This window comes from Simochromis diagramma, unplaced genomic scaffold (genome assembly GCF_900408965.1).
Source record: "Simochromis diagramma unplaced genomic scaffold, fSimDia1.1 OVJJ01000802.1, whole genome shotgun sequence".
NCBI classification, from domain to species: domain Eukaryota; kingdom Metazoa; phylum Chordata; class Actinopteri; order Cichliformes; family Cichlidae; genus Simochromis; species Simochromis diagramma.
In genome coordinates, this window is record NW_024387492.1 from 3121001 (window position 1) to 3133529 (window position 12529).

Consider the following 12529-nt stretch of genomic DNA (forward strand, 5'->3'; position numbering starts at 1 on the left):
AGTTACTTGGTGGATTTCACCTATCGTGGGTTATTTTTAGAACGTAAGTACCGCGATAAACGAGGGACCACTGTAATTGGCTTTTGTTAAATTCTCCCAATTCTGTTTGATCTTTGGGCTGAAGGAAGGACAATACTCGGTGTATAAATGCTCAATCAACAATCTTTTATTCCGTACAATTCAACACTTTATGAGCCGAGACCATCCGGAGGAGAGATGAGCGCGGGAAGGTGTCCGCCTGATCTTGAAGTGTCTGAGCGTTCCACACATTTATGTTATGACCTTGGCTTCCTGTGCAGTATGTTCTGTTCTTTTCTAATCAGACAAATAAGGTGATGACTCTCTGAAAACAGTATTTCTTATAACTCAGCAGTATAATGCATCATAAAACAATATCATTCATTCACAATAAATGAGCAGTCTGATGTAATACAAATCAGTTTAATAACTGTGATAGTTATCACCTCTTCAGGAGAATAATGCAAACTAAAACTACATAATGATTTCACAATCTTTAATTAGGGGTCTAACGTGGCATAAGATAATATAATAATCTCACACTTTGAAGCAGCTTCATTCCCTGACTGTAGAGAAGGGTCACACTGCAGCATCCTGAAACGTAAGCCATTCCTGCTGGACTGCAGAGTTAGGTTAGAGTTGAATCCTCTCTCCGTTTCTTCTCTTTGTCCTGAACACCATTAGTGAATGACTGATAGGGCTGTTCGATATAACGATATGTATCGGATGACGATATAAAAACGTCTATCGTTTCATTTTACGCTATCGTTTGTTTCGTGGTGTCGCAAAATAAACTTTACGGCAATGTTTTTTCATCATTTTGATGGTCACTGTAGTGGCTGTATTAATTTCTTAAAGTTCTCTCTTTCTCTTATATTTAATATAACCACACTACTGACGGACAAGCGCTTGTTTATATGCGTTGTTGTTAGCAACAAGGACCGTAAAATCACCGCGTGTCCGCTTGTTTATTTTCCACATAAACGTTTCACAATAAAGCTCAAGATCCTGTTGAGACTTTTCAAAATTAAACTGAATCACGTGAAAGATGCAGAGTATTTACGGATGAGAAGCAAAAAAGAGCCGCCAGGTGCTAAAAAATAAACCTTAGACTCAAACGTTAGAACAGGCTTTTCCCCCGCAGCACGCTGTGTAATAAATACTCACAAAGAAAACGGCGGCCGTTACAACTTATGTCTAAAAATGTATCGTTTCATGTATCGGTTAAAACATTCGACTCCAGGTACACGACGCCCAGCTGGAAACACTTCACGCAAGTCGAGCTGCCCGAGATTCACAGAATTTACAGGAAATGTTACATTTTTGTGATTTATATCGTTATCGGGACGATAGATGTCTTAATATCGGGATATGAGATTTTGGTCATATCACACAGCCCTAATGACTGATGACCTCAGTAATCACTGCGTGTAACATTAAATGTGAACGTTTAGACATGAACAAAGCCTCTTATCTCTGGGCATACTTTCAGTTTTGACTTTCTCATTGCAGTTTATGATAAATATCTTTTTATAATTGTCTGTTGCTCTCCCACTGACATGATCTGTGTTAGTTATACTGATCCCTTCTTATCTATCCTTCCGTCATACTCTGTGAACCATTAAAGTGAAGCAACCGTGATGTTTCATGTGAGGCTGTGCTCCTGAGTGAACTGAATGAAGCCCAGTTGTGTTGGTGTAACAGTGAAGTGGGAAGTAGGAATGTTGCTCCCTTTGACCAGTTATGCTCAGCCTTAGCCGAGCAGAGATGTCATCATATATACATATCCCCATAAACTTGTACTGTATGTGCTGATCTGTGTCTGTCTGTGCTTTTTATAGATGGTGTTGATGGCAAACAGGCACGTCGCACCAACTCTTCCACACCGCTAGGGGAGCTTTTTGACCACGGTCTGGACAGCTGGGCCTGTGTCTTCTTTGTGGCCACTGTATACTCTATATTTGGGCGTGCGGAGAGTGGTGTCGGTGTGGTCACACTTTTTTACATACTGTGGGTGGTGCTGTTCTCCTTCATACTGTCCCACTGGGAGAAATATAACACTGGCATCTTGTTTCTGCCTTGGGGATATGATATCAGCCAAGTGGTAAGTTTTTGGGCATTTGGTTGATTGACAGTGTGAGACACTACTCTAGACTTCTAAACATCTGTCTTGTGTCCTGTCTCCTTGCAGACAATCTCCCTTGTTTACTTGGTTACTGCTGCTGTGGGTGTGGAAACCTGGTACCAGCCAGTTATTTTTCACCTTCTCTACAGAGACCTCTTCACCTTTATGATCATTGGTGAGCTGTGTTTAATTACTCAGTTACTGAATATGTTCATTCATTAGCCAAAGCAGTGAAACTGAAACTAATTTCTGCTGATTTCCAGCTTGTTCCTTCACTGTGACCTTACCTATGAGCCTCTACAACGTCCTCAAGTAAGCACAACTTATATCAGCTTTAGATCATATTTTCTTTTTTCTCTTGCCTTTGCTAATTCTGTTCTTAACTGTTTTCCCACGGTGCTTTTGCAGGGGTTACAGGAATAACACACTGAAGCACAGCAACCTGTATGAAGGTTTACTGCCTTTCCTCTCGCCGTTTCTTCTGTTTGTCCTGTCCACCATTTGGGTGATCTACTCTCCATCCAACATCCTGGAGCTGCAGCCCAGGATCTTCTACCTCATGGTGGGGACAGCTTTTGCCAACGTCACGGTAAGTGTGTGATTTTGTGTTGTTTTTTTCCTTCATCTCTGCAATGTAGTTTCCTCAGTCAGAATTTCTCACTAGAATTTCAAACTCTGTACTGATACCCAGGAAAATACTTGATACCATTTTCTATACCAAAGATTTCATTTGTGTTTTTTCAACTTGTCAAAGATGGATTACAATAGTCCTGGTCCATGCACATGTATTCAGCTACAGTCCTGTTTATTTCATATGCTTCTGGTGACTTGGCTGGGTGATGTGAGGAAAATGTAATATCGTGATATTTTTCGGCTATATCGCGATACACAATATACATCGCAATATGTCTTGAAACCCAGTGCCCCCGAACCAGCCTGTGGAATCGGACTTACTGTGCCGCTTTTCTGTTTCTCTCGCCGATAGTTGTTGTAGCTCGTATCACAGCTACTTATTTAAAGTTTTCTTTGGTGTATGGTTCAGATTGCAGAGTTTAAAACAGTCTTAATTTTGCAGTGGATGACTTTTGAGCTGGTGGAAAGTTTTCTTGGTACTGCTACCTTTTGCGGCAGTAGTTTTACGGCATGTTTTGCAAATTACAGCATTATGTTCAACATCCTCCTGCTATCACCATATTTTTCCTTATCTGCTGGTATATAGACACGCATGCTCAGCACAGTGCGCGGGTAGAACATTTTCTGGTTGGAGGGGGGGCGGGGTTAATGATGCATTCGCAGCATGTGGGAGAAATGAAAATTTAGAGTGAGTTACATTCAGACAGCTTAATATTTCCGTGGCAACTTATACTGGATGGTTACAATAAAGCCATTTTAACCATCGTACGTGGAAAAACTTGAGATACATAGAGTTTATTCGATGTATCGCCCACCCCTACAGTATTTTTCTTTCTAAAATGAGTTGTTAAGGTAGCCTGCCACTGTTTCTGTTTAGCTGCTGGTGGACTTCAACTTTTCAACTTCAGTGTGAGACTTTAGGAGCAACACAACACTTTTTAGACACTTATTGTGTTTTTCTGTTAAGTAATGCTGTCTGTTAACCTCACAGAGGGGCAAGCATTTGCTGCCTAACTCCCACAATAATGTTATCCTTTTATCAAGTAGCCACAGTTACTAGCTGTTGCCTTAAACCATAACTTAACAGATGGCTAATGTGACTGTTAAAACAGTATATAGGCTAACAGTAATGTGTATGTCAGCCTGGTTAACATTTATGTTTAATACCTGAGTGTTGGTGAAACAGTAGCTTTACTGACCTCATGGAATTCCTCAGAAATAGAAGGGCGTCGGTCTGTAAGATGCTGAGTATCTATTTTAGAAAATCAAAAAACAAACTGGTACTATCGTGTTTTTGGAAATCAAAACATGCCATACATATTACTTTTGATGAAGTACATAGTTAATGCTTTTTCACGTGTTTTTTGTGAATGTGTTTGTCTTTCAGTGTAAGCTGATTGTGTGTCAAATGAGTAACACACGCTGCCAGCCACTGAGCATACTGTTACTGCCCATGACAGCGGTGGTGGTGTTAGCCATCACCAGGGTCTTCACCAACGAGACGCTTCTGCTTTATTTGTGGACAGCTGCTGTCGTATTAGCGCACATACACTACGGCGTGTCTGTGGTAAGAGCACATATGCAAAGAACATGTTTGATTCCCTGCTGTGCAAAGAGGCTGCAGCTGTTCCAAAGACAAAGATGTGTTTGTTGCTGTAGCTCTGCCTTTATCCTGATTACCAGCACTGCAGCAGTGCCAGTAACACGCAGCCAACTGAGGCTAAGAAGACACTTAAAAAGCCCCCAAAAACAGTGATTGTGTTCATTTAGATCAAAACTTATAGACGTTAAACCACCAAATTCCAAAAGGTCTTCATTTATGTAGCCATTTTATACATAATACATCTTACTGCATGGCCTGTATAGCTGTAATGAATAATGCTTCTGTCCTATATGATTTAACTTGGAGAGAAAATGTGCATGTTAAAGAGCAATGGCCCAAAACCTGAACCCTGAGGAGACCAGTCATTTTCGTGTTCCTAAACTTTGCATTCAATGCAAAACTGAACTGAAACAGAATATATGAAGGCCTTTGAATTTGAATTAACTGCTGTTTTTACCTTTTTCGTTGCTAGGTAAAACAGCTCAGTAACCACTTCAACATCTTTGCCTTCTCCCTCAAGAAGCCCAACAGCGACTGACAGGAGGAGGAACGAATCGGCTTGAAAGGAGCAGAGGTTTAAGCTTCTCTCCTCCTCTGCTTACCGACACTTCACTTTCATCACCGCGGAAACTGCATCCCCTCCATCCATGACAACACTGCAAGTGGAAAGGACTAGGGTTTTCTTTTTCCAGTGTCTTCAAAAACACACAGTCACTCTGAGCGCGCACGCTCACACTTCCCCTAACCTATCCACCAACCAAACTCTGGTGTCAGCGGTGTGGTGGGCCCAGGGGCTCTGGCTTCCGTCACTGATGATTGGCCAACTTGGTTGAGCCAATGAGGTGCAATTGTTTCCTACGGAAATGTGCTTCAGTCGCGAGGACAGGAGCCCAGACGAGCCATGCAAAGATAAACACTCGCATCGTTTGTTCTGCTATCTTTCGTGAGGGCCCTCATTGTCCCAGCGCAGTGCCCAGACCGCCCTCCTCTTATATTGTCCATAACAAGTCAATGCCTAACCCTTAACCGCACACGTTTCTACTCCAGGCCTCCACCTCACACAGCCTGTCTTCTAAGTTCCGACTCAAAGTGAGGAAAGGCAGAAATTCCCCTCACTCCCGAGGTCTTCACAAAGATAATGTACAAGCTAATTGACACAGGAAGATGCATTATTCTGTTTTAATGCAGATGAATAAATACTTTGTGGCAGATATTTGATTATAGACACAGCCACAAACACACACACGTGTACTCTTAAAAGTATTATGAATGTATCGTATGCCTTGGGGAAATGCCATTTCAGTTTTATTATATTAACAGGAATGCCTCAAGTAGTGTTGTTCTTGAACGTGACCAAACCATCAAACTCTGGCCACATGTGGCTCCACAGCTGGGTCCAGTGTTTAAGGTTCTGTCACTTTTTTTTTTAATGAGATGACTTATATATATATAAATGGTATGTGTCAGGGGGATTTGGGGCATCCTTTTTTTCTAACTTAAATGAAACTGTAAAACATTGTACAAATTTCCCTCTGAAGTTCACTGTCTGCGCTGTCGTCTTAGAACAGAGTTGACTATAGAGCAAACCCAGGTGACTTTTACTAACTTTCCACTTTGACCTCTGAGCACTGGCTTCCCAACTCTACCTACTATCTGAGGTGTCGTGTCTTCATGCTGATTCGTTCTTTTCTTCTTCTTTTTTTTAAACACTTTTTTTTAAAACTGTGTTTTGGTTGTAGTTTTTAACATTTTTTAACATACATCACGTCTTTTGGGGAGGTTTGATTCAACTGTTGCTATGGCAATGGTGTGTGGTAAAGTTGCGCAGCACTTGAATGAAGAGTGGGTCCAAAAACCGCTAACGGAGCGGGCTCACTCTGAGGGAACAAGTCGTCGCACGGGACACCGCGAACTCCACAGCACCGCCTGGCTCCGTGGTCCCTCCTCGCACTGATACTGTCAGCGCCTCTATTTTTGTTTTTTCTCAGCAGTGTGTCTGATAACTTCTCGTTGCTTTTTCCGGTCCTGTAAAACACTGTTCCTCTCTTGTGATTGTAACTATGTATCCAGTGTGATAACCATTCAGTCATGGCCTCGGTACTTGGATTTTCATCAAACTGGTTTTTAAAGCATGCCGAGAGAAGAGGGGCAGGCTTGTTGTCGTTCAGCTCAGGTTGTTAGTTTCACCAGTTTGAGCTTCACCGTTTTTGAAAACCAGCCAAACCAGAAGAAAACCAGTATGAGATGTAAAGTTCTTGTTTACTTGGGGTACCTCAGTCTTTATTGAAAGGTGGGACAGGAAGAACCAGTGAGCTGAAAATAAAAGGACAAAACTCAACACTGAATAAGAATTATAGGAAAACCTTGGACTGGGCTGAGGAACAGTCAGGCCGGTCAGGAGTTAATGTTTGTTTGTTATCTGACTGAATACGATTTACAGTCATAGTAAGCATCATCTCGTTATACAGTCTTCTTTATTTTAAGGATACATAGGTAACATGCACTGGGGATATATAAACAACGCTGGTATCATCTCTGCAGTTTTACCACTTGTGCAGAAGTTTTGTACGTAAACTGTTACTGAGCATCACTGAACACTGAGACCACAACACAACCTAGTTACTGTCCCTGTATGGCTGGGAGGAACATGGACAGCTAAGTAGGTGATTGTGATTCGCAGTACCTGTTTTCAGCCATTATCGCATTATAACAGTTGACACCGATAGGACAGTTTTTGTTTTAATAAATGATGTTTATGGAGCCCCGCTTCATGAAGTAGATTGTAGTAATATGGCAACAACTGTGACTGATTTAAGCCCGGCACAGTGAGCTAACTGTGTCTCTGGTGGGTTTGTGCACTGTCTGGGTATGTACAGCTCCATGAGTACATGTCTGTTTGAGTATGGGTGTATACGCTGTATGTGTGAATATCTCTGTAAATACATATTATTATTTCTTCTTCCTTTTTTTTTTTTTTTTTTTTTTTTAACTGTAAGTGGGATTGTTGACTGTCTGACAGTTCGTGATGGGGTGTGATGCCAGTCAGCAGCACAAAACACAAAATGGTCTATGGAACAGTGTTTAAATGTGTCAATGTTAAGGGTTTTTTGGTTTTGTTTGTTTGTTTTTAACAATTGTAGGATTTTTTTTTAATTGTGCTGCTTTACCAGCTGATGAGATCACCTCCAGGTCTTTGGGATCCTGTGGAAAGGAGCAGTAGGATTTCCTCTCCAGGTTGCAGACACTACAAACTCAATCCAAACAGGGAATTCATATCAGAGAAAATGTTATCTGGGATTTTTTAAAATTATTATTTAAAGAAGGAAACAAAAAATTGTCATGCTGCTTCCTTAGCAAGTCTTAACCACCCACCCTCAGATGAACCAAGCTGTTGTGTAATGCTGCTCTGGCAAACGCTCCAGAGCCTCAGTGTGGCTTCTTGTGATGTTGTACTTAACCAGTAGAAGAAGGACTGTACGGAAACAAATAAAAATAGATTTTCTTTAACATTTTGCTGTTGACTGAGGTTTGAACTTCAGGGCTTGGAAGCCTGTCATTTCTTAAGTGTCCTCCTGAGGGTAGCAGAGAGCAGCGTTCACTCACCTCGTGTAGTAAGAGTGCTGCGCTGGGATTACATACAGCACTATGTTATTAGCTGCATGCAGAATATTCAGAGAAACTTTCCACAGTATCCTGACTGTTGTCTTTGAAGCTTTTGGGTGTCAGCGCAAATTTGATTGGTTAAAAGCAGTGAATATTACAGCTGACCCATCGAACAGATTTGAGCAGCACCTCATACACTGTTGTTTTAATATATGTGCCAATCCTCTTTGCACACAGTAGTGTGCAAGAGTCTCAGACCACCGGTCATTTCTTTATATTTTGTTAGGAAAATGGAAATAGTTGCTATGATTTATTGAAGCAAAAAAAGACTTTGTACAATTTTAATGAGCTTGGAACTCAATATTTGGTGTGAGCGCCTTTTTTCTTCACCAGTCGAGCTCTCTTGTCTTTTGTTTAAGTATTCAGGAATAGTTCTCCAGGCTTCTTGAAGGACATTCAAAGCTCTTCTTTGGACGTTTCTGCCTTTTGGTCTGTTCTCTGTCAAAATGCTCCCACACTGCTTCAGCAATGCTGAGGTCCGGGCTCTGGTGGAGGCCAATCCATGTCTCACAATGTTCCACTGTGTGTTTTTCTATCAAGATGCTTTTAGTGCATTGGCAGCGTGTTTGGGATCATTGTCATGCTGAAAAATGAAGGAACTGGCAATCACAGTCTTTGCAGAATGTATTGTATGGTGGAACAAAGTGACATGTTTTCTTAAAGACATGACTTTCAGATGCTGTAGATATCTTTTTAGGCGTAGCAGTCATTTAAGGGCAAACTGCACACTCCAATTTTCACAACTTAGGGTAGTGTATATATTGTAACTTTAGAGAAATATAGCTGCATCTCATAGTATATATTATCAGAAATGGGAAGCACTTGACCTTTGCAACAGATCTAATCTGACAAAAAAAAAACCCAATACACTACTAAAATTGATAATTACTGATATTCAAGTGTCTTATGCTAAAATAAGAAAATATAAATAAAAATCGAACAAGACCTCAGCTGTAGAAAAATGCTTCCATTATTGCGCCACATTAAGATGAGCATTTTACCACATCATTTATTTCAGTTTCACTCATTTAAATAATGAAATTGCTTTAAAATGGAATATACTGTTGAACCTATTTACACGAATGGAAGAAGCTACTTTTAGTCGCTCCCTTTGTCGCAAGGGGTCGCCACAGCACATGCGTGGCAGATTTTTATACCACATGCTTTTTTTGACACAACGCCCAAGAAATCTGCATCTCCTCCTTGGATTAAACCAGCGATCGGTCGCTTGACAGGCAGATGTGTAAATCGCTACACTGCTGAGTCACATGTGGAAAGAAAAATAGTGAAAATAAAAGTTAAGAAGTGGAATGAACTAATATGTGGATTAAATCATCCACAGTTTTGCCCATGCAATGAATTCAACATGTCTGCAGCTGTTCTCCAGTCAAACTGTGGTCGAATGAACTCCGACAATCTGCAACACAATTACATTTGAGTGGAATAAGGAAAACAATTAAACATACACTAGTTTCCTCTGGTTAATACCTGGGAGCTATGCTGTTCAAGTGAGTTCAATTCATTGCACATTTCTAGCGCTGTGTGTGCCTCAGAGATGAAATATCAAAGGTAGGAACTGGCCCATCCTTGTGCATTATGCAGCTCATCCAGCAGATGGCGCTGTAGCTCAGCAGATGTTGCAGTTTTACTTGCGTAGAGTGGACCAGACAGTTGAGAACTATAAAAGAATTGTTTCAGCACACAGTTCTCCACAAAATGAGCTTCACACGTTGGCATTTTAAAGTCTTCTTCGTAGTATGAACAAAATGTGCCGAACTCAACACCCCTGACTTATGTGGCTCTGCTCTCTCTAACAGACTTCATTAGTAATTGATGTGTCCTTGCATGCAAGTTTGTCTGATAGCAAAAAGTTTGTGTGTTTTTGGTTTTTTATCAGCTTTGCGCTCACAGAAAGACTGTAAAAATAAATCTCACGGGGAAGTTTAAGAGGCAGAGTACTGATTGAAAATGAATGAAAACTTTCAAACAAAGAGAAATCTGAAATGCTTAAAGTCATTAGGGCAGCTGCCAGAGAACATCAAAGAGGCAGAGTCCGTGGCAAGTTTGCCTTTAATAAATGCTTGTAGCTCACAGAGCTGTATGTTTGAATGTGGAGGCGCGTCGGGCCGGCCTCTCCATTGTGCATGTGTAGGTGCTGAGTCCTGCCTGTCAAAACAGCTGGCAGCTCCCCGAGATCTTTTTCACGAAGCAATGATTCATTCAAACAAAGAGCAAGCCGGGGGACTGTTGGCACATTAAACACGAGATCAACTTGATTGTCTGGGAACAACGGCCTGGTTGCAGAAGTGTTACAGAAGAGTGAGGGGGGGATAAATTACAGATGATCGCTCATTTTCAGTCGATCATTTATACCTATTAACATCTGTGCACCAAACGAGTTCCACACTTTATGGAGAAATATATTAATCCCTTAAAATCTCACAGTCTTTTTGCTTGAAATGCTAAAAAAGTTTAAAGCTGGCCTCTTTGATAGCTGTGGTGGATTCACAGCATTAGCAAACTGAAAAAAGACCAAGAAGTCACAAAGAAAGAAGCTTTAGTTTCCTGAACCTAATCCTAAAGCACAGGGGACTTCTGCTGGGTCGATCCATGTGCTCAGTCTTCCAGTCACATTATTACTATTGTCAAAACGTGAGTCCTTGGGGCCACTTTCTGAAGCCATGAATTTTAAAATCATTTTCAGTGAAGAATTCTTTTAGACTGAGCTGATCCATTAAACAGCACAGCTTCTGTGGGACCAGGCGGAAAAAACTTTGTCTTTAATTATATTTGCTAATGAATGAGTAACAATTACAACTGCACACTTGATTGTTCTCAAATCCACCCAGGAACATGTAAAACAGATAACTGACTAATTTTAACTGTCTGCTTATTAGAAACAAATGTATGGACTTTTACTAGGTCGACATAAACTGTGCACCTGTAGCGGCATCTCTTACTGTTTATGAGTGCCAATAATATTTTATAATGAACAGTTCACTTAAAATATTGTTTTTATTGGCTTAGATGTGATAAAATGTTAGTAAGTTTGAATGTTTAGTGAATATACATGTAAATGACGACCTCTAGAGAGGAAGCTTTTTTCATGTCATGTTTTGTTATGTAGATGATGAGACACTTTAGTAAAAAGATTTCATTTTTATTTTCATTGCAGGAAAGATAAGAGAAGCTTTACATGGCAGAGAGAAGTTAAAAGACTGAAGTGATTCTCACTGAACCCAATTCATGCAGACATTAAAGGTGTCTGTCCATCCATCCCTGACCTTAAACTTTTACAGTGCTGTACTGTAGGATTTTGATGTGCTTCATGGACAAACAGGATTTTCTCCCCATTCTCCGATGATCTACCGCGCTTTGAAAGTCGACGTGTGTTTAAGCTGATTGCGGCTCCTACGCGCCGAGGTTAAAACGTCTCTGGTCAGGACGTCCTTTAGTGAATTAGCTGGTGTTGATGCCCAACTGACAGTTAATCAGAGGTGGCATCAATTAAACTGCCCTGGGCTCAGGTTGCTGCCCTGCGGTGCTGGGCGTTTTGTGCACCGCTGACCCCCCGTGACTCATATACGGACGCTCACGGTGAGCAGCTGGAGCCCAGTTAACCACCACGCCACCCTGGACTGTTCCCGGCCCTCCACTGCGAGGTGACTCTCAATTATGGATGACCATCATTAGAAACTAGACACGCCGGAACACAGGGTTACCCAGACTGGCACACACAGGCGCGCACGCAAACACTGTGATGGACACAGCGATTATGCTCAGAGACACCCAAGACTATTGAAGTGCTAATGGAGTAACACCATCCATTTCATTCCATAAGCACTGCACCTGTAACCCCTGTGGCCTCCAGCTCACCACCAGTTAGTATTTTCCATATCAGCGTCATCGTTACTAGCAATTTAAAAATCTGTGTCATATCATGATATTCGAGGGGGGGTAGCTGAGTGGATGAGTTCTTCTCTTTCATGCATGATAGCGATACAATATTCTTGTCTATTGTACATATTTGTGGTTTTGTATCAGCTCTTAATCCTGCATTTGTTCTGGGATCATCTGGGGACATCTCTCATCAGTCGTTAACAGATGAACTGAGCTGTAGACTGTAGACGGTGGCATTATGCGTTCACAGTGTACGCGCACGCAGGCACACACATACGCAGACATGAAGGCTTCAGCTTACAAGTACAATCAGGGTACGTTAGGTTTTTTTGTGGGCTCTTTTCTGCAGCTTTTAAATACACGATTCTCCCTCAGGATTAGTCTGCACGGAGACAACGTTTTGTGCACAGACAATCAAAAGCAATCTAACGAGACCACATTGTTGCATAGCAATTTAGTAAAGACAAAGACACTGATCCACAGAGGGTGGTGTGAACAAATGCTATTTAAGACAAGAAATTTACAATGACTTTATAAATGGGTACAAAGACAAATGAGGAAAGAAGGGAGACTGGAGGGAAATGATG

The 12529-nt window shown here is 41.3% G+C and overlaps 1 protein-coding gene across 1 annotated transcript in view; it reads left to right on the top strand.

Moving 5' to 3' along the window:
- Positions 1-7888, top strand: part of selenoi (selenoprotein I) — a 12809-nt gene extending 4921 nt beyond the window's left edge. Inside the window, exons 6-11 of the mRNA XM_040017405.1 lie at positions 1860-2122; positions 2210-2318; positions 2407-2455; positions 2552-2732; positions 4164-4343; positions 4852-7888. Coding sequence (XP_039873339.1) covers positions 1860-2122; positions 2210-2318; positions 2407-2455; positions 2552-2732; positions 4164-4343; positions 4852-4959 — 890 coding nt within the window. The 3' untranslated portion in view covers positions 4960-7888. The remainder of the gene's footprint in view (positions 1-1859; positions 2123-2209; positions 2319-2406; positions 2456-2551; positions 2733-4163; positions 4344-4851) is intronic.
- Positions 7889-12529: the final 4641 nt, after the last annotated feature.